Raw genomic sequence first — 17,363 nt, forward strand, 5'->3', positions numbered from 1 at the left:
TGGGGGCACAGTGCATGGGGTGAAGCGTGCAGGAGGGGAGTGCCGGGGTTGGGGGCGAACGTGGGGTGGGAAGCCAGGGGCACTGGGACAGGCGTCAAACTACAAGTTCGCCCAGGGGGCCATTTTCCCTAAGGCCGGTCCTGACCAAGAGCAAAAACTCCCAATGCTGGCCAAACAATCCCTCAAAGCCTACGTGTTTTCCACACCCCCACCAGGGAGCTGAAAGCTGTTGTGTTTTCCAGGAGGCATGTTCCCCCGCTGCCACACACACACAAACCCCAGCCAAAAATTAAAGCTCCAGCAAAAGGTTTATACAGAGGGAGAAATCGGGCTAAATGCCTGGTATTGCTGTGGCAGCCGAGCTGGTGCGTGACCCCATCAGTACAGGCAGGTTGGCAGCTGCTGTGGGCCACCAGGGCTGAACCAGCCAGCCCACCTTGGGGACGCTACAGCCCTGGTCGTTCAAAGCCCGCTCCAATGAAACAGCCCCTCTCCCACGCAGAGTTTTTCCACACAACGCACAGTCGACCTGTGGAACTCCTCGCCAGAGGATGTTGTGATGGCCAAGACTATAACAGGGTTCAAAAAAGAACTAGCTTAAGTTCATGGAGGACAGGTCCATCAATGGCTATTAGCCATATCCCCCTGTTTGCCAGACGCTGGGAGGATGGATCCTTTGATGAGTCCCTGGGCTGTTCAGTCCCTCTGGGGCACCCAGCCTTGGCCACTGTTGGAAGACAGGCTACACAGACCTTTGGTCTGACACAGTCTGGCCATTCTTATGGTCGTAAAAATCCAAACCCCCAACTCCCTAAATTTGCAACAGCATCTAGATTTTACTCCTCCAAGGCCTCTCCCAGGCCAGGTATCTTGGGTATTCTTGCAGGAGCAGTGGCCAGACCCCCTGCTGGGCTAGTTCACTTCCTACCAAGTGAGGTTGTCCACTGGGGGATGGGGGCGGGGGGGGGGAGTGGCACCATGGCAATCCAGGAAGGGGGTGGTAGCAGTAACAGGGCATAGAAGCATGTGGCATGACAAGGCCAGAGGAGGCGGCCTGGGAGTGGGCAGGGTTCAGAGCGATGTAATAGTTAGACGGACAGGGCACGTGTGATGGGGCCGGACAGGGGGCACTAGATTAGGGGAACCCCTCAGGACTTGGACCAGCCTGGGCTCCCAGCCTGGCTCTTACCTGCAGCCAGAGATCTCAGGAAATAGGCTTCTGGCAGCGGCTCTGAGTCTAACCAACACAAGAGAGAGAATGCTGGCAATCCCACGGGGGGTGGGGGAGCAGTCACTTTAGGGGGCGCCCAGAGCCTCCTCCCCCATCCCCCGCACAAGGCAGGACTCCTGGGTTCCATTCCCAGCTCCAGGAGGGGAGTGGGGGTCCAGTAATTAGAGGAGGGGGGCTGGGAGCCAGGACTCCTGGGTTCTAGTCCTGGCTCTGCAGGAGGAGTGTCGTCTAGTGGTCAGAGCACCAGGGTACAGGCTGGTAGTGAGGACTCCTGGCTTCTATCCCTGGCTCTGGGAGGGGAGGGGAGCCTAGTGGTTAGAGCAAAGGCACTGGGTTGGTGAGCTCAGCCTTGAGGGCCAGGCATTCCTGCTGTCCCCACAGCTGCCCCGCCTGTCTGTGCCAGGTACAGAAGAGCGAGGCAGATGCCTTCTAGAGGGCTCTCTCCCTTTACCCCCTCCACTATGGGAATTTGTTCCCTTTTTAACCACGTTGGGTCCTGGATGCCAGGGTCCCGTGTAGCCAGCAGCTGTGGTTCTGTAGCAGGGGCCGTGCTAACAAAATAATCACATGCACGAGACTCAGTCGATCCTTCCTGAGGTCTTTATTCTGGTGACGGAGCCCCTGATTTCCAACCTTCCCTGGGGCTCTCTGCTGCTGAGCCACAAGACCCTCCCACCCACCCCCACCGCTGGTCAGGGGCAGGGGTCCCGTGGGTTCTTCTGGTTCGGTGGGAAGTAGAAGATGCGTCTCTGGTTTTCACAGGGCCGGTAGGGGGAGAAATCCCAGGCTCCCTCTTCCAGGCACCCGGCAGAGAAGTTGCTGAAGAGAGAGACCTTGAGCTGCACCAGGACCTGGCGGGCCTGCGGCACAGTGGGAGGGAAGAAGGGCATGAGGCATAGAACCAAGGAGCAGAAATAAAAGCTTTGCCATGCATTGACCTGCGGAACTCCCTGCTGCAGGAGAGACAGGTCCTCGCATAGCTTCAGTAGAAGGCCCTGGAGGCTCAGCAAAAACACACAGCCCTACCCAGCTCCACGGCCCCATTCTCTGTGACCCCAAGCCCCTGCTCGGTCCCAGCACCCACAATCCCCCGCTGCACCTGTCCAACCCCCATTCTCTGTTACCCAGAATCCCCTGGGGCTCTGCCCAACCGCAGCACCTCAGCCTCCGTTTTCCAGAATGCCCCATAGCCTCTGCTCACACCCAGTGCACCATTGTTTATTACCCAGAATCCCTGGTGGCTCCTACCCTACCCCACAGCTGTTGCCCGCAGGCCCCTAGGGAGTGTGAGAAAGGCACCCACCTGGCCATCGGTCACACACTGCAGCTGATGCTCCTTCCCCAGGACGGGCACCAAAGCCTCCTGGAGGGTCTGGAGCTGCGGAAGCAGGATGGGACGGGTCAGCAAGCAGGGCATTGGGGTGGTGACGGGGGTGGGAATCCCCCCTCCACAAACCATCATCTGCCAAGGGCAAACCCAGCCGGAAAAGGCCAGGGATCCCAAGGGGCGGGATGAGCCGAGCCCCTCACGCCAGGGACGGGGCCTTAGGGTGTCTGTGGGACAGCAGCCCTCGGGAGTACCTGGTAGCTGTGATTGCAGGACGGGAGGATCCCGGCTCTCTGGAACGCTCTGTGCAAAAGGGAGATGAATTGGGGTCAGACGGAGGGGCAGGGGGAAGTAAAAATCACCCCACAACGTCAGCTCTGCAGTGCCACCAGCACGCCAGCCTCCCATAGGCACCGCCCGGAGAGAGTTAGCCCCACCTTCCCCATAGACAGACCCACCCCCAGACAGAGACCCTATTCACCCCATAAACATCCCCCTGAGAGAGAGTGCTGACCTGTAGATTGCCCCGCTACAGATCCCCTGAGAGAGAGACCCCCAGTACTGTACATCGATCCCCAAGAGAGAGCCGGACCCCTGTTACAGATTGTCCCAACCCTCTAAAAGAGAGATCCCCCTATAGCTCCCCAACCCTGAGCTCCCCTCACTAGAGATCCCCCCAACACTGAGAGATCCCCCTACTATAGATCCCCAACACAGAGATCCTGCCAACTTTGAGAGATCTCCTACTATAGATCCCCCAGTACTGAGAGATCCCCAACCCTGAGCTCCCCTGGGGAGGGATAGCTCAGTGGTTTGAGCATTGGCCTGCTAAACCCAGGGTTGTGAGTTCAATCCTTGAGGGGGCCACTTAGGGATCTGGGGCAAAAATTGGTCCTGCTAGTGAAGGCAGGGGGCTGGACTTGATGACCTTTCAAGGTCCCTTCCAATTCTAGGAGATTGGCATATCTCCAATTATTACCTTATTACCCTCACTAGAGATCCCCCCAACACTAAGCTCCCCTCGCTATAATCCCCCAACACCAAAAGATCCCCTACTATAGATCCCCAGCACCGAGAGATCCCCTCAATACAGATCTCCCACAGATGAAGATCCCCTAATTATAGATCCCCACCCTATAGATCCCTTCACGAGAGATCACCTCATGACAGATCCCCATTTCCCCCCAATCGCTCGGCCCATAAACCAAAGCCAGTGAGCGACCGAGCCCCTGCCCCAGTGGGAGCTTTGCTGTCACAAAGGGGTGGGGTGGGACGGGGGTTGGAAGTGTCTCCCCCCCAGCCCCGCGGGGGGGCTGGTCTCCCTTGTTCTCCCGCCCTGCGCCCAGCCCCCCTGCGCCCGGCTCACCCGTCAATGTTGTACGTGGTGCGCAGGCCGAGGGCCGCCCCGAAGTACTTGCTGGGGGAGCTCAAGGCCTCCATGCACCCAGCGCAGGTCCCGTGCTTCTGCCACTCTTCCTTCCTGGGGGGGGGGTTGGATAAATGCCCATGAGTCAGTCACATGCCCCCCTCCCCCAGGCCCCATGGTGGGAACCCAGGCTGGGGGGGCAGGGGGATCTGCCGGCCATGACACCCGACCCGGTACGCAGCCTCCCCGTGCCTCTGGCCTCCCCAGCATCCTCTCTGTGGCCTCCCCACTACCCTTCCCCCTCAGCTCTCTTCCCTCCCCTGCAGCTCCCCCCCCAGCTCCCTCCCCACGGCGCCCCCCCCACGCTTTCTCCCTGCAGCTTGCCCCATTTCCCACCCCGCGTCCCAGCTCTAACCTCCCCACACATGTCCCCATCCCCGCCCCCATCCTCTCCTCTCCATCCACCCAGCCCCTCCTCCCCCTGATGGGCCTGAGAGCCCCCCAACACTCCCCGCCCCCCACCCCACTCACCAGAATTTGAAGCTGCTGGCGTTGAGGAAGGTGGGCCAGTGCTGGGCCAGCTGCTTGGGCAGATCCTGGCGTAGGAGAGAAAAGCAGGGAAGGCTGAGAGGCCCCTCCCTTGTCCCGGGGGGTGGGGTGGGGTGGGGGACAGGGGTCACCCTTCCCTGTACAGAGGAGACATCAGCTCCCAGCAGGCCGCGCTCCAGCTCCATCCCCTCTGGGATGAGCCCACAATCCACCCGTGCCCCCCAAGCCGGGGAATCATCCCTTCCTCCCCCCCGGCCCCGGCCAGGACTCCAAGAGGAGGCAGAACCCCCACTCCCCACCCCAGTCTCCCAGCCACGTACCCCTGGGGTGGGATCACATAAGGGGGGGATTTATTCTTTCCATTCCTCAGATCTAACCCTCAGCCTTGCCCTGCCCGTCCCTGATTCAGGGTCAGGAGCAGCTGGCTGCTTACCCACAGCTACCAAGGAGACGGGACTAGATTCTCCACCGCTTTGCATCCATTCACACTGGTACCTCTCGCACACATGGGGAAACTGAGGCACCAGGGAGGGAGACTTGGCCTGCCCAAGGTCAGATAGGGTGTCTGTGGAAGAGCCGGGAAGAGAACCCGGGAGTCCTGGCTCCCAACACCCACCCCATTCTAACCACTAGACCCCACTCCCCTCCCGGGGCCAGGGATGGAACCCAGGAGTCCTAACTCCCAGCCCCTCCTCTGCTCTAACCACTAGACCCCACTCCCCTCCCGGGGCCAGGGGTGGAACCCAGGAGTCCTGGCTCCCAGCCCTGCTGTGGTTGGATCGTACTGGATGTGGGGTTGAGGGGGGGGGGCATCACTTACCATCAGGTCAGAGGGGAAGAGGTGCCAGCAGCTGCAGCAGTTCATGACGTTGCTGGGCCTGGGATCAAGGGGACAGAGTCAGGGGAAAGGCCGCTTTGACCCCGCGCCTCCCACCCGCCTCGAGGGGCGTCTCTCACCAGAGCCCGTGGATGGTCCAGCTGTCGGCAGACTCGGGGACGACGCAGTCGAACCTCGGCCCTAGAGCCTCCAGGCAAAGGAACCGGGAAATGGTCACGTCCCAGTTTAGCCTGCCACCGCCCCCCCCACCCTCAGCTATTCCCACTGGAATCAGGACTCCTGGTTCTAGCCCCAGCTCTGGGAGGGGAGTGGGGTCTAGTGGCTAGAGCAGGGGGCTTGGGAGGCAGGACTCCTGGGTTCTATCCCCAGCTCAGGGAGTGGGGTCCAGTGGTTAGAGCAAGGGGACTAGGTTCCATTCGTGGCTATCCCTGCCTGCCCTTGAGCCAATCACACCCCCTCCCTGTGCCTCATTTTCCGCCTCAGTAGCACGGTGATATCACCACCTACCCAGCCGGGTGCGAGGTTTACCTGATGCTGCTATAAACGAAAAAATACCACGTGGAGACACACACACACACACCCCGAACTAGGGTGAGGCCCATGAGAGCACATGATGCAGATCAGGCTACCCTGCCCCGACGCACCACGGGGAGTCCGCTCAGATGGTCACCCGGCTACCCACGCGGGTTGTTCAGACCCGTCCGACTGAAATGACAATATCCTGTCAGGCAGCGAGTGTCTAGTGGTGGAGGGGGGAGGGCTAGATTGTCACCCTGCTCCTACCCAGGGATCGGACGCTCCATAAAGCAAGCCAGGGGATCAGAGCAATGAGCCCATCTCACCTGGGATCCCCGACCCCCAGCCCCGCCAGCTCCAGACCAATCTAATCTGGTATTCTCCCCTGCCCTCGGGCAGACCATGGGCCCAGCTGGCAAGCAGCCACCCTGGTTTAGTTCCCTAATGCCAGGCTTTTCAGACAGCACATGGGGCAGGTCCGCTTGCTACCTGTAGGTGGCAGCCGCAGCCAGGTATGGGGGCTGGGGGAGCGGAGGGGCTGGGGGGCAGGGATCGGATATAGCGGGGAAGGTTTGAGGGTGGGGCGGCAGGCACTCACCACGCAGAACGATGCCGGCCACATCTGGACAAACTTCATGCACTTCCAGCTGCAAAACCTAGAGAGGCAAAGCAGAGCTTTGCAGAGACCACGCAGGGACTGGGGATCGGGGGAGGAGATGGGGAAGTGGAAAGGAAGGGTGGCCTAGTGGCTTGGGGACTCTGGGTTCAAATCCCATCTCCCTACAGATTCCTTGGCCTTGGGCGAGTCACTTAGTCCGTGCCTCAGTTTTCCCATCTGTACAATGGGGATGATAGCCCAGCCCTGCCCTGCCTCACAGTGGGGGAGGGGTTGGGAGGATAAAAGCACCAAAGACTGTGAGGTGCCGAGATGCTGCGGCACTGGGGGGCTGGGCAAGTAGCTCAGACAGACAGGAAGTAGAAAATCTGGAGCCTGATTCGGAGTCACCCCATTTCTGCGCCCGGGGCAGGGCCAGGATGGGAGGTGGCTTTAAGCCCCCTTTGTCCTTCTCCCCACTCCCCATTCTTGGCCCTGCCAGGGCTGCCCTAACTCACCCGCTGTCCCCTATGATCCCTTAGGAGTGGAGAATAACCCCAGCACAGGGCCCTCCGGCCATGTCCCCAGCCCGCCTCCTACGCTGGGAGGCTCCCTGCACGGTGGGGAGAGAGGTCCCCAAGGGGCTTTCCCCAGCTCCTACCTCTGTGTTTCTTAAACAGACCTTGCACACCACATCGTCACCAATGCAACCCCTTCTCCCTGCCCCCTGGATGAGTGGGGAGAGTCCCTCGCTAGGGGACGCTCTGCAACTTGCTTGCAGGGCAGGTGGGGACTCGGGGCTGTAATCTAGGGGTCAGTCCCCCCAGAATCCCCATATGAAGCCCACTGGGGATGGGGATCCGTGCGCCTATAGGTCCAGTGAGATCTCAGCTGGTCCCTGAGAATAGGAACCCTGGACCCCGCTCTGCCCCCCCAGCGCTGGAGCCAGCAGGCACCAGTGCAAAGGAGCACTCACTGCCAGTGGCACCTACCCGCTTCGCTCCACCTGCTCCTCCCGGAGCATCTCCGCTCCGGCCAGCCACAGGAACAGCAGCACGGCCCCACGCACCATCGTCCCTGCAAGGCAAGAGCCAAACTGCTGACACGGGGGAGCAACGGCAGCCACGGTTGTCCCCGGACGGCACAGGCCACGTCCTGCCAACCCCCTCCAGGGCGGCACCATCCTCGGTGGAAGTCACTGTCCAGGGGTGGATTCGGCCAAACATCTCTGGGTCTGCGTGGGAGCCCTGGGTTGGACCCGGCACCTCTCGGTTACCTCCCCGGGGGAGTTAATGGGGCGCAGGGTCACTCGGGGGAGGGGGCAAGTGGGGCAATTTGCAACTTTTTTTAATGGAAGGGGCCCCCGAAATTGCTTTGCCCCGGGCCCCCTGTATCCGCTGGGCAGCCCTGATGGGGCGCACTAGGAGGAGGGAATCTGGAGGGATCTGGGCTCGGAAAGCCCGGTTCACGAACGCCCAGCTCACCCGGCTCAGTCCGATCCGGCCAGTGCTGGAGAGAGACACTGCCTGGCCGAAGGGTGGAGCTGGCCGGGGAGCCGAAAATGGAAAGCCCTCGAGCTGGTTTCACTTCTTCATGCAGCAAAACACGCCCCTCGAGCACAGATGTGCGGGGACCCTGGGGGCCCTCAGCCAGCACCGTCAGGAAGTTCGGTCGGTGGGTGGGTGGGTGCTGGGGGTGAGGGGTCTGGGGAGCTGCCCAAAGTGGATCCAGGAGGGATATTCCTCACTCAGTAAAGGGAGAGGATGGGGGGAGATCATCTCAGGTGAGGAGGTGCCTCCCTGGGCTACAGAGGAGCAGCCCTGGGGGGCAGAGAATAGCCACAGTGCAGGGTGCTCCGGGAACACCCCTGATCCGCCCCCTATGGGCCCTGGGGGGCAACGAATAGCCACAGCGCAGTGTGCTCTGGCCACGCCCCCGATCCGCCCCCTATGGGCCCTGGGGGGCAGCGAATAGCCACAGTGCAGGATGCTCCGGCCACGCCCCTGATCCGCCCCCTATGGGCCCTGGGGGGCAGCGAATAGCCACAGTGCAGGGCGCTCCGGCCACGCCCCCGATCCGCCCCCTATGGGCCCTGGGGGGCAGCGAATAGCCACAGCCCAGTGCACCCTGGCCATGCCCCTGATCCGCCCCCTATTGGCCCTGGGGGGCAGTGAATAGCCACAGCCCAGTGCACCCTGGCCATGCCCCATACTGGGGGGTGGGTTCTTGGGGGGCTGTTTCCTGTTCCTCAGTGGCCTGAGCCTCAGGCCTCTATTCTCCCTCCTCTTGGGACCTGTCCTGCCCTCTCTGCCCACCCCCCGAGGAGGCCGTGGGGGGGTCCATGGCCCCAGAGAGCCGCCCAGGCCTCTTGGCTTCAGCTTGCGACTCGAGCTCAGCTGCTGCCCTCGGTCTGGCAGCGGGACAGGCAGAGCGCCAGCCCCCCGCCCGGCAGCGTCCTTGTAAGGCCGGGACAGAGGGCGACGGGCTGGGGGGCAGGCGAGAAGGAGGCAGGCGACAAGAGGAGAGGAGAGCGCGGCCCAGGCCCAGGACGATGCAGGCCCTTCTGGTAACGAATGCCCCCCCCACCTCCGCAGGGCAACCCCCCCCTCAGAGGCACCCCCCCCCGATCCAAACACCCTGCTGGCCCCAGCCCCCTCATCAGGGTGCAAGTCCCCAGTCGGACCCCTCCGGATCCAGCCCCAATCTAAACACCCCTGTGGATCCAGCCCCCCTCCGGATCCACCCCCAATCTAAACACCCCTGTGGATCCAGCCCCCCTCCGGATCCACCCCCAATCTAAACACCCCTGTGGATCCAGCCCCCCTCCGGATCCACCCCCAATCTAAACACCCCTGTGGATCCAGCCCCTCTCCAGATCCACCCTCCAATCTAAACACCCCCTGTGGATCCAGCCCCCCTCCGGATCCACCCCCAATGTAAACACCACTGTGGATCCAGCCCCCCTCCAGATCCACCCCCCAATCTAAACACCCCCGTGGAGCCAGCCCCCCTCTGGATCCACCCCCAATCTAAACACCCCCGTGGATTCAGCCCCCTCCGGATCCACCCCCCCTCTAGATCTACCACCCCCATCTAAACACCTCCGTAGATCCAGCCCCCCTCCGGATCCACCCCCAATCTAAACACCCCTGTGGATCCAGCCCCTCTCCAGATCCACCCTCCAATCTAAACACCCCCTGTGGATCCAGCCCCCCTCCGGATCCACCCCCAATGTAAACACCACTGCGGATCCAGCCTCCCTGCAGATCCACCCGCAATTTAAACACCCCTGTGGATCCAGCCCCCCTCCGGATCCACCCGCAATCTAAACACCCCTGTGGATCCAGCCCCTCTCCAGATCCACCCTCCAATCTAAACACCCCCTGTGGATCCAGCCCCCCTCCGGATCCACCCCCAATGTAAACACCACTGTGGATCCAGCCCCCCTCCAGATCCACCCCCCAATCTAAACACCCCCGTGGAGCCAGCCCCCCTCTGGATCCACCCCCAATCTAAACACCCCCGTGGATCCAGCCCCCTCCGGATCCACCCCCCCTCTAGATCTACCACCCCCATCTAAACACCTCCGTAGATCCAGCCTCCCTCCAGACACCCCCCAATCTAAACACCCCCTTGGATCCAGCCCCCCTCCAGATCCACCCCCCAATCTAAACATCCCTGTGGATCCAGCCCCACTCCAGATCCACCCCCCAATCTAAACACCCCTGTGGATCAGCCCTACTCCAAATCTACCCCTCCAATCTAAACACCCCCCTGGATCCAGCCCCCCTCCGGATCCACCCCTCAATCTAAACACCCCCATGGATCCAGCCCCCCTCCGGATCCACCCCCCAATCTAAACACCCCTTGGATCCAGCCCCCCAAGATCTAAGCCCCCAATCCAAACACCCCCCTCAGATCCACACCCCCCCAGATCCAACCCCTCCCTGGATCCACACACCCCCAGCTCCAAGGAGGTCCAACCCCCCAGATCTGAACACTTCCAAGATTCAATCCCCTGCCCCCTTCATGTGTGTGAATCACTCCCCTACGCTTTGCTGTCTCTAACCTTTGTTCCCTGCTGGGCACCGGCTTTTCGCCTTCGGCGGCTGGTTTTTTAAACCCCTTCAGTCTGGTGCCTTTCAATAGCGAGGCCCTGACCCTCCTCTGCTGTGCTGCAGTTTCAGCCCAGTGTAAACACCGGGAGCAACTCCTGATTTACACCCTGGGTAAGCAAGAGCCCGACCAGGCACTGCGAAACTTATTATGTGTATTACGGTAGCGCCTCAGACATGGGCCATGACCCCATTGCGTTAGGCGCTGTACATTTTTATGGCTCTTCGGTGTATTACGGTAGTGCAGAGGCGCCCCACTCACGGAGCAGGCCCCCACTGCGAACTCACACGGCGCCTGGCCCAAGGCCCTCACCATCTGCGTACACAACAAAGACAACAGGTGCAGGCAGCCAGGGGAAGGATCAGGGAACGTTCCCAATTAAAGGCCCGGACTCCAGCTTCGGTCCGTTTAGCGCTTTCACCAGATCCTACCGGTTCTGGTTTTCTGAGCCATCCCACAATGACCCTGGGAAACCCTCCAAAACAGGGGTCCTCTTCTGCCCCCTCCCCCGCTACGTATACACACACAGACACGGATTCCCACAAACTGGAAACTATTCCGGTGCCACTGCGCTGGTTTGTTACGTGCCTGGGAAGAGGCAAGTACAAAAAAGCCCCTGAAACTGCAGAGCGATGTAAAAAAAAAAAGCGGGGGGGGAGGTGAGAAATATGCCCAGGAATGGATCGGCCTGGCACCTCGCTCCTGTGCCGGCGGGTGCTTCGGAACGTAGATTCGGTACACAGGTGGGTTGGCACGGTGGGTAGACGGAGGGATGGGCGCTAGGTAGAATGGCTGGCGTGTAAGCAGCTAGCCAGAGGGCGGCATGGCAGAGGACGGGTGGCCTGAGCTGTGGCTCGCGGTGTGACCTGGGGCGAGTCACTGCAGCTCCCTGGGCCTCTGTTTCCCCATCTGTGAAATGGGTTAATCAGCCTTCCCTCGGCTGGCTAGACTGGGAACCCTTCAAGGCAGGAACTGACTCTGACTCTGACCTCGGTCAGGGTCTGCGCAGCGCCCGGCACCACAGGGCCCTGATCTCGTTCGGGGTGTGAGCAGCGCCCGGCCCGACGGGGCCCTTATTTCGGTCGGGTGGGCTGCAGGGATGTTTTCTAGGTGGATTAGATCTGCTGCTTCGGGGGTTAAGCAGAAGGAGGGTACAGATAAGGGGGAGTAAAGAGGGGTAGACCCTATAGGTGAGGTGCAGGGAGAGGAAAGGGCATAGAGGCCTCTGCAGCTGCTGTTTCACGTTCCCAAGATGACTTTAGGTCTATTGGTGTGAGAAGTGGGATTCCCAGTCCCGCGCCCAGCAATGGCCTTAGGCCCAGCTGGAGGCTGCTCTGGGAAATCTGGACCCCTCCATGAGTTTCTTAGCAACCTCTGCAGCACCATGACATCTTGTAGCAAACTGAGGGGTTCTCACTCTGGCCCCATCTGATGCCCGGGTGCTCCCAGCAGCCCGGATCCTGCAGCGTGAGCCAGATTGTGACCCCCGTTACACACCAGTGTAAATCCATTAGCCAGACCCTGGGTGCAGGGTGCTGTACGTCCCCACCAGCTCTCTCTCTCGCTGACCCAGCCTCACGAGCCAGCCCCACTTTCACATGTGCTTTCACGTCCGAGCAACTGCTGCTTTCGCTCTGTCTGTTCAGGAAACAGAAGCTGCACTGCGGTGTCACATGGCGGAAGGGTGGGGGGAGCTCCTGAACCTGGGCTCCGCTCTACCACCCGGCCCTGCACCCGCCCTTGATTCAGCCCAGCTGTTCTAGCTTGGTATGTGGGAATTCTGACTGCCAGTCCCCCTGCTCTAACCACTAGACCCCACTCCCCTCCCAGCCCGGGGACAGAACCCAGGAGTCCTGACCCTCAGCCTGGGTTTCTCTCTCTGCTGGTCTGGGCCTTGTACTGGCATTTGCATGCATTAGATGCAAGGCAGGGTGGAAACCAGAACCCAGCAAGATGATTCTGATCTCGCGCAGCCCGGTGTGAATCGGGAGTGACTCCCCTGGCATCTCTGAGGCTCATTCCCCTCTCACTCAGCCCGGTGTAAATGAGGAGTGACTCCCCTAGGGTCACGGGGGCTCGTTCCCCTCTCGCTCAGCCCGGTGTAAATGAGGAGTGACTCCCCTAGGGTCACGGGGGCTCATTCCCCTCTCACTCAGCCCGGTGTAAATCAGGAGTGACTCCCCTTGGGTCACCGGGGCTCATTCCCCTCTCGCTCAGCCCGGTGTAAATCAGGAGTGACTCCCCTGGCATCACTGGGGCTCATTCCCCTCTCGCTCAGCCCGGTGTAAATCAGGAGTGACTCCCCTGGCATCACCGGGGCTCGTTCCCCTCTCGCTCAGCCCGGTGTAAATCAGGAGTGACTCCCCTGGCATCACCGGGGCTTGTTCCCCTCTCGCTCAGCCCGGTGTAAATCAGGAGTGACTCCCCTTGGGTCACTGGGGCTCATTCCCCTGTCGCTCAGCCCGGAGTAAATCAGGAGTGACTCCCCTTGGGTCACTGGGGCTCATTCCCCTCTCGCTCAGCCTGGAGTAAATCAGGAGTGACTCCCCTTCGGTCACTGGGGCTCATTCCCCTGTCGCTCAGCCCGGTGTAAATCAGGAGTGACTCCCCTGGCATCAATGCCAAGACAACAGGACCAAGCCGCACTGGGCCATCTCCTCCCAGAGACTGGGACCTATGCGGGGGGGGGGTGATTTCACTCTATTCTGTAGGTTCCTCATCACCTTTGCCCTCCCCCACGGCCGTGTCACAGACCGCCCGCGTGGGATCCCTCCGCTCCTTCGCCACCTCCACCCGCCACCAGGTGAAAAACAAAGTCCTTGAACATCAGAAGCTCTTTCAGGTGAGACAGACCCCAGCTTGAGAGAGGTGAAGGGAGAGGGAGGGGCCAGGGGATGGAGTAGAGTGTGGGGGTTGGTGGTCAGGATGCCTGGGTTCTAGCCCCAGCTCTGGGTGGGGAGTGGGGTCTAGTGGTTAAAGCTGGGGTGGGGTCAGGACTCCGGGGCTTTGTTGCCAGCTCTGCCGTGGATGCAGGGTATAATCTTGGGGGGTAGGTGTTCAAGTCCCTGCAGCGATTAGTGCCTCAGTTTCCCCACCCATTAAATGGGGATGGTAGCCATGTGAGGGTGTTGGCAGGGTTAGTGCGGGGGGATCCCAGCATGAGTGAGGGGAGGAAGAAATGGGACCTTGACCCCCACCACTGGCAATGGGGCAGCTGCCTCCTGTGCACCCCCCCCCAGAGCCTGAGGTCACTCTACGGCATCCCTGCCTCAGTTTCCCCACTTCTCAGGGCTCCCTCAATCACCCTATGAGAACAAACTCTTCTCTGGGTCAGCAACACCCTCCTTGGGGCTGGATTTGTTACCCCAAAGCCACTGCTTAAACCGCCAACCAGTCCATGCCGCTCATCTCTCAGGCCAGGGCTGTCTCCCTGGCCGGCCTCCTGCTGCTCTTTATAGGGACATCTGCACCCAGCTGGCTCTGCTAATTAACCCCACCCCAGCCCAGGAGCGGGGGCAGGGCTAAGGGGACGTCTGGCTCCAGGCCTCTGGCTCTTAAAGTGGCAGTCCACAGTCCACCTCTTTACACCCCCCAACTGGCCGCTACCCCCATGCTGCCACCTGTGCGGGCAGCCGCGGCTCTTTCCTTTTCTTTGAATCTGTCCCATTCTCTGCACAAAGGATGTCCCATTGCTCGGAAGTGCAGGGACCCTTGCAATTACGGGGGGCGGGGGCTGGTTTCCTGACCCCCCCCCCCTGTTTTCCTTCTCTGCCTAGGCGGATAACGGCCTGCCCGTGCATCTGAAAGGGGGCATGGTGGATGGCTTGCTGTATCGACTCACTATGACCATCACTGTCTTTGGTAGGTGCTGCTTCCTGCTCGGGACGCCTGGGTTCTATCCCTGGCTCAGGGTGGGGAGTGGGGTGTAGTGGTTAGAGCGGGGGGGCTGGGAGCCAGGGCTCCTGGGTTCTATCCCTGGCTCAGGGTGGGGAGTGGTATGTAGTGGTTAGAGCAGGGGGGACTGGGAGCCAGGGCTCCTGGGTTCTCTCCCTGGCTCAGGGAGGGGAGTGGGGTGTAGTGGTTAGAGCGGGGGGGGGCTGGGAGGAAGGACTCCTGGGTTCTATCCCTGGCTCAGGGCAGGGAGTGGGGTGGTTAGAGGGGGGGGGGGCTGGGAGGCAGGACTCCTGGGTTCTATTCACAGCTCTTTCACAGGAGTAGGGACTAGTGGTTAGAGTGTGGGGGAGGGTTGTGCTGGGAGCTAGAAATCCTGGGTTCTCTCCCTAATTCAGGGACTAGTGGTTAGAGCAGAGAGCTAGGAATCCCCCCTTCTGGGTTCAGTTATTAGTTGTTTAATGGAGCTGCAGCAAAGTCCCCCTGGGTCATAAGCACAATTTGAATCAAACATAAGCCTGGTAGCTCTTAAAATAAAAGCCCAGGCCAGACAGAGAAATGAAACTGAACAAAGCCTGTTTCCGTCCTTGTTGTCATGATCCTTTTCTAGACCTATTTCCCTTCTGATCTGAGATCAGCCCCTTTGGGGACTCGCAGAGGTATCAAGGGGGAAAGATTTAGCTGTGAATGAGGCAGGGTGTTGTAGCATTTCCTAGTGGTTAGAGCGGGGGTGGGGCTGCGAACCAGGATCCCTGGGTTCTATTCCCAGCTCTGGGAGGAAGAGAATCCAGTGGTTTAGAGCAGGGAGAAGTGGGAGGCAGGACTCCTGGGTTCTATCTCCAGCTCTGGGAGGAGAGTGGGGTTCAGTAGTTAGAGCAGGGGGGCTGGGAGCCAGGACTCCTGGGTTCCGTGTGCATTGGGGCAGCGGTATGGTGTAGGGTTTGGGCCTCTCTTTCTATTCTGAGAATCCTACCAGTCATTCTCTTGCCGTTCCAGGCTGCTGTTACTCAGTCTTCTCGCTGGTCAGAGCTGCTTTCCCTCAGAAGAACAAATGAGATGGCAGCCTGTAATAGCTGGTTCCCCTGCCCCACTGGGGCCGGTTTGGGGCTGGAAGCAGAGAGCCATGTACTTTAAGAAAACCCCAATCCTCAGAAATCAATAAAAAGCACCTTTAAAAACTGTGTCAGGGTAAGACCCCCCTTTGAGGGACAGGGGGTGAGTGGGCTGGGTCTAACGTGAGCACAGTGAGGGGATCCAAATTTCTTTCCAAATACTGGAATGACTCTCAGCAGCTGCTGGGCTTGATCCAAGACTCAGAGATTCTGATTCCCAGCTCCGCCGATCCCGCATTGCCTTTGCTTCAGGAACATCCTGTGGCAGAGGGTTCCACAGATTAACAGGGACAGACAGTGGGAGAAGCAATTGATGCCCTGATTCCCTGATTCAGCTATCCTGTTTCCTTCATTTAGTTACTGAAGCCTTTGCTTTGGTGGAGAAAGTGTGAGCTAGTGGGTTTGATTCCTGGACCTGCCACTGGCCTGCTCAGTCACCTTGGGTGAGTCACAGCACCACTCTGTGCCTCAGTTTCCCCATCTGTAAAATAAGGATAATGATACTGACGTCCTTTGTAAGCCCTGTATTGGAGCTACAGATTGTTGTTACTTAAGGGCCGGATGGCGGTGGAATAAATATGCTGCCCAGGGGCCAATTCGGTGGGTCTCACAGATATGAGTGGATTAGTCATGAGAGCAGGGGGAGGCTGGGAGCTGCCAGGACTCCTGGGTTCTATCAGTTGCCTGGTCAGTCTGAGCAGCCTCAGGGCAAACTGGAGGAGATTGACCCAAATGAGGACAGGTTTAGAAAACCTGAGCCAGGAGGAAAGGCTGAAAGAAGTGGGCAGTGTTTAGTCTAGAGAAGAGATGGTTGAGGGGAGAACTGAGAACAGTCGTCAGTTACATAAAGCAGCCAGTGATCCACTGTTCTCCATTGTGCGTAGGACAAGATGAAATTGTCCGAATCCGCAGCAAGGGAAATTAAAGGTAGATAGTAGGAATTCTAGGGGGAGTCAGGGCTACCTGTCTCAGCGCGGGTGTGTGGGGGGTGGATTAGCTGACCCTGGGAGGTCCCTTTTAGCCCAATATTCCTAGGATGCTATGGGGCAGCAAACCCCCCTCCTCTGGAGCCATTTACCGGCCGGCGAATTTGACACGGGGTTTGAGTTTATCGTAAAGAAAAAGGCGCTTTGCTTTTTTTTTTTAATTGTGCGTTGGAAAAAAAAATCACCTCGCTTACATCACGGATAAAAATAAAGAGGGCCCCTCACACAGACAGGGGCTTCGGTGTCACAGTGACAGATACGTTTGAAAACCAAACACACACACACAGAGAGGGATAGAACCCAGGGAGTCATCGGCATGCGCCCCACCTCCCCAATCCAGCCGTCCCATCAGTCCTAGTTCCCTTCATTTAGTTCATGAAATGTTTGCTTCGGGAATATCCTGTGGTGGGGAGTTCCGCAGGTTACCAGGAAAGGATGGAGGGGGAACTGAACCAGGGAAATCTCTGAGGTCCCCATTCTCTGATTCATCTCTCCCATTACTCCTGTTTCTTGTCAGTTAGTTAATGAAATATTTGCGAGTACTCAGTGGTGGGGGGTTCCACAGGTTAACAGGGAAGGATGGAGTGGAGAATTGAACCAGGCAAGTCTCTAGCCTGACCCCTCTCTGATTCAGCTGTCCCATCAATCCTGTTTGGCTTCATTTAGCCACTGAAGCATTTGTGTCAGTTGATAGATGGGCTTTCTTCAGAACAGCATGGCCTAGTGGATAGAGCACTGGAGTGGGACTGGGGAGACCTGGGATCTATTCCCAGCTCTGCCACTGGCCTGCTGGGTGAGCCTGGGCAAGTCACTTCCCTTCTCTATGCCTCAGTTTC

At 59.5% G+C, this 17,363-nt stretch overlaps 2 protein-coding genes across 3 annotated transcripts; one reads left to right on the forward strand and one right to left on the reverse strand.

Moving 5' to 3' along the window:
• Positions 1 to 1,834: 1,834 nt before the first annotated feature.
• Positions 1,835 to 13,961, reverse strand: LOC123349766 (ribonuclease T2-like). 2 transcript variants are annotated; one of them, XM_044987941.1, is made up of 10 exons: positions 13,903 to 13,961; positions 7,415 to 7,499; positions 6,426 to 6,483; positions 5,431 to 5,498; positions 5,294 to 5,351; positions 4,456 to 4,520; positions 3,925 to 4,038; positions 2,813 to 2,861; positions 2,535 to 2,609; positions 1,835 to 2,091 (listed from the first exon to the last, which is right to left on the reverse strand). In XM_044987941.1, the coding sequence occupies exons 2-10, from the start codon at positions 7,492 to 7,494 to the stop codon at positions 1,924 to 1,926; spliced, it is 735 nt and encodes a 244-aa protein (XP_044843876.1). In that variant the 5' UTR covers positions 7,495 to 7,499; positions 13,903 to 13,961; the 3' UTR covers positions 1,835 to 1,923. The 2 variants fall into 2 exon arrangements, with proteins under 2 accessions (XP_044843876.1, XP_044843875.1); XM_044987940.1 differs by lacking the exon at positions 13,903 to 13,961 and adding an exon at positions 7,907 to 8,225.
• Positions 8,589 to 15,610, forward strand: LOC123349767 (cytochrome c oxidase subunit 7A2, mitochondrial). The gene is made up of 4 exons (XM_044987942.1): positions 8,589 to 8,988; positions 13,291 to 13,380; positions 14,315 to 14,399; positions 15,426 to 15,610. The coding sequence occupies exons 1-4, from the start codon at positions 8,764 to 8,766 to the stop codon at positions 15,482 to 15,484; spliced, it is 459 nt and encodes a 152-aa protein (XP_044843877.1). The 5' UTR covers positions 8,589 to 8,763; the 3' UTR covers positions 15,485 to 15,610.
• The last annotated feature ends 1,753 nt before the right edge of the window (positions 15,611 to 17,363 follow it).

Source organism: Mauremys mutica, chromosome 15 (assembly GCF_020497125.1).
Source record: "Mauremys mutica isolate MM-2020 ecotype Southern chromosome 15, ASM2049712v1, whole genome shotgun sequence".
NCBI lineage: Eukaryota > Metazoa > Chordata > Testudines > Geoemydidae > Mauremys > Mauremys mutica.

Coding starts and splice junctions, on each gene's coding strand:
- LOC123349767 (XM_044987942.1), top strand. CDS start 8,764: ATGGCCCCAGAGAGCCGCCCAGGCCTCTTGGCTTCAGCTTGCGACTCG. Junction 8,989..13,290: donor GGACGATGCAGGCCCTTCTG/GTAACGAATGCC, acceptor GCCGTGTCACAG/ACCGCCCGCGTGGGATCCCT. Junction 13,381..14,314: donor AACATCAGAAGCTCTTTCAG/GTGAGACAGACC, acceptor TTCTCTGCCTAG/GCGGATAACGGCCTGCCCGT.
- LOC123349766 (XM_044987941.1), bottom strand. CDS start 7,494: ATGGTGCGTGGGGCCGTGCTGCTGTTCCTGTGGCTGGCCGGAGCGGAG. Junction 5,499..6,425: donor GGCCGGCATCGTTCTGCGTG/GTGAGTGCCTGC, acceptor CTTTGCCTGGAG/GCTCTAGGGCCGAGGTTCGA. Junction 5,352..5,430: donor TGGACCATCCACGGGCTCTG/GTGAGAGACGCC, acceptor CCTTGATCCCAG/GCCCAGCAACGTCATGAACT.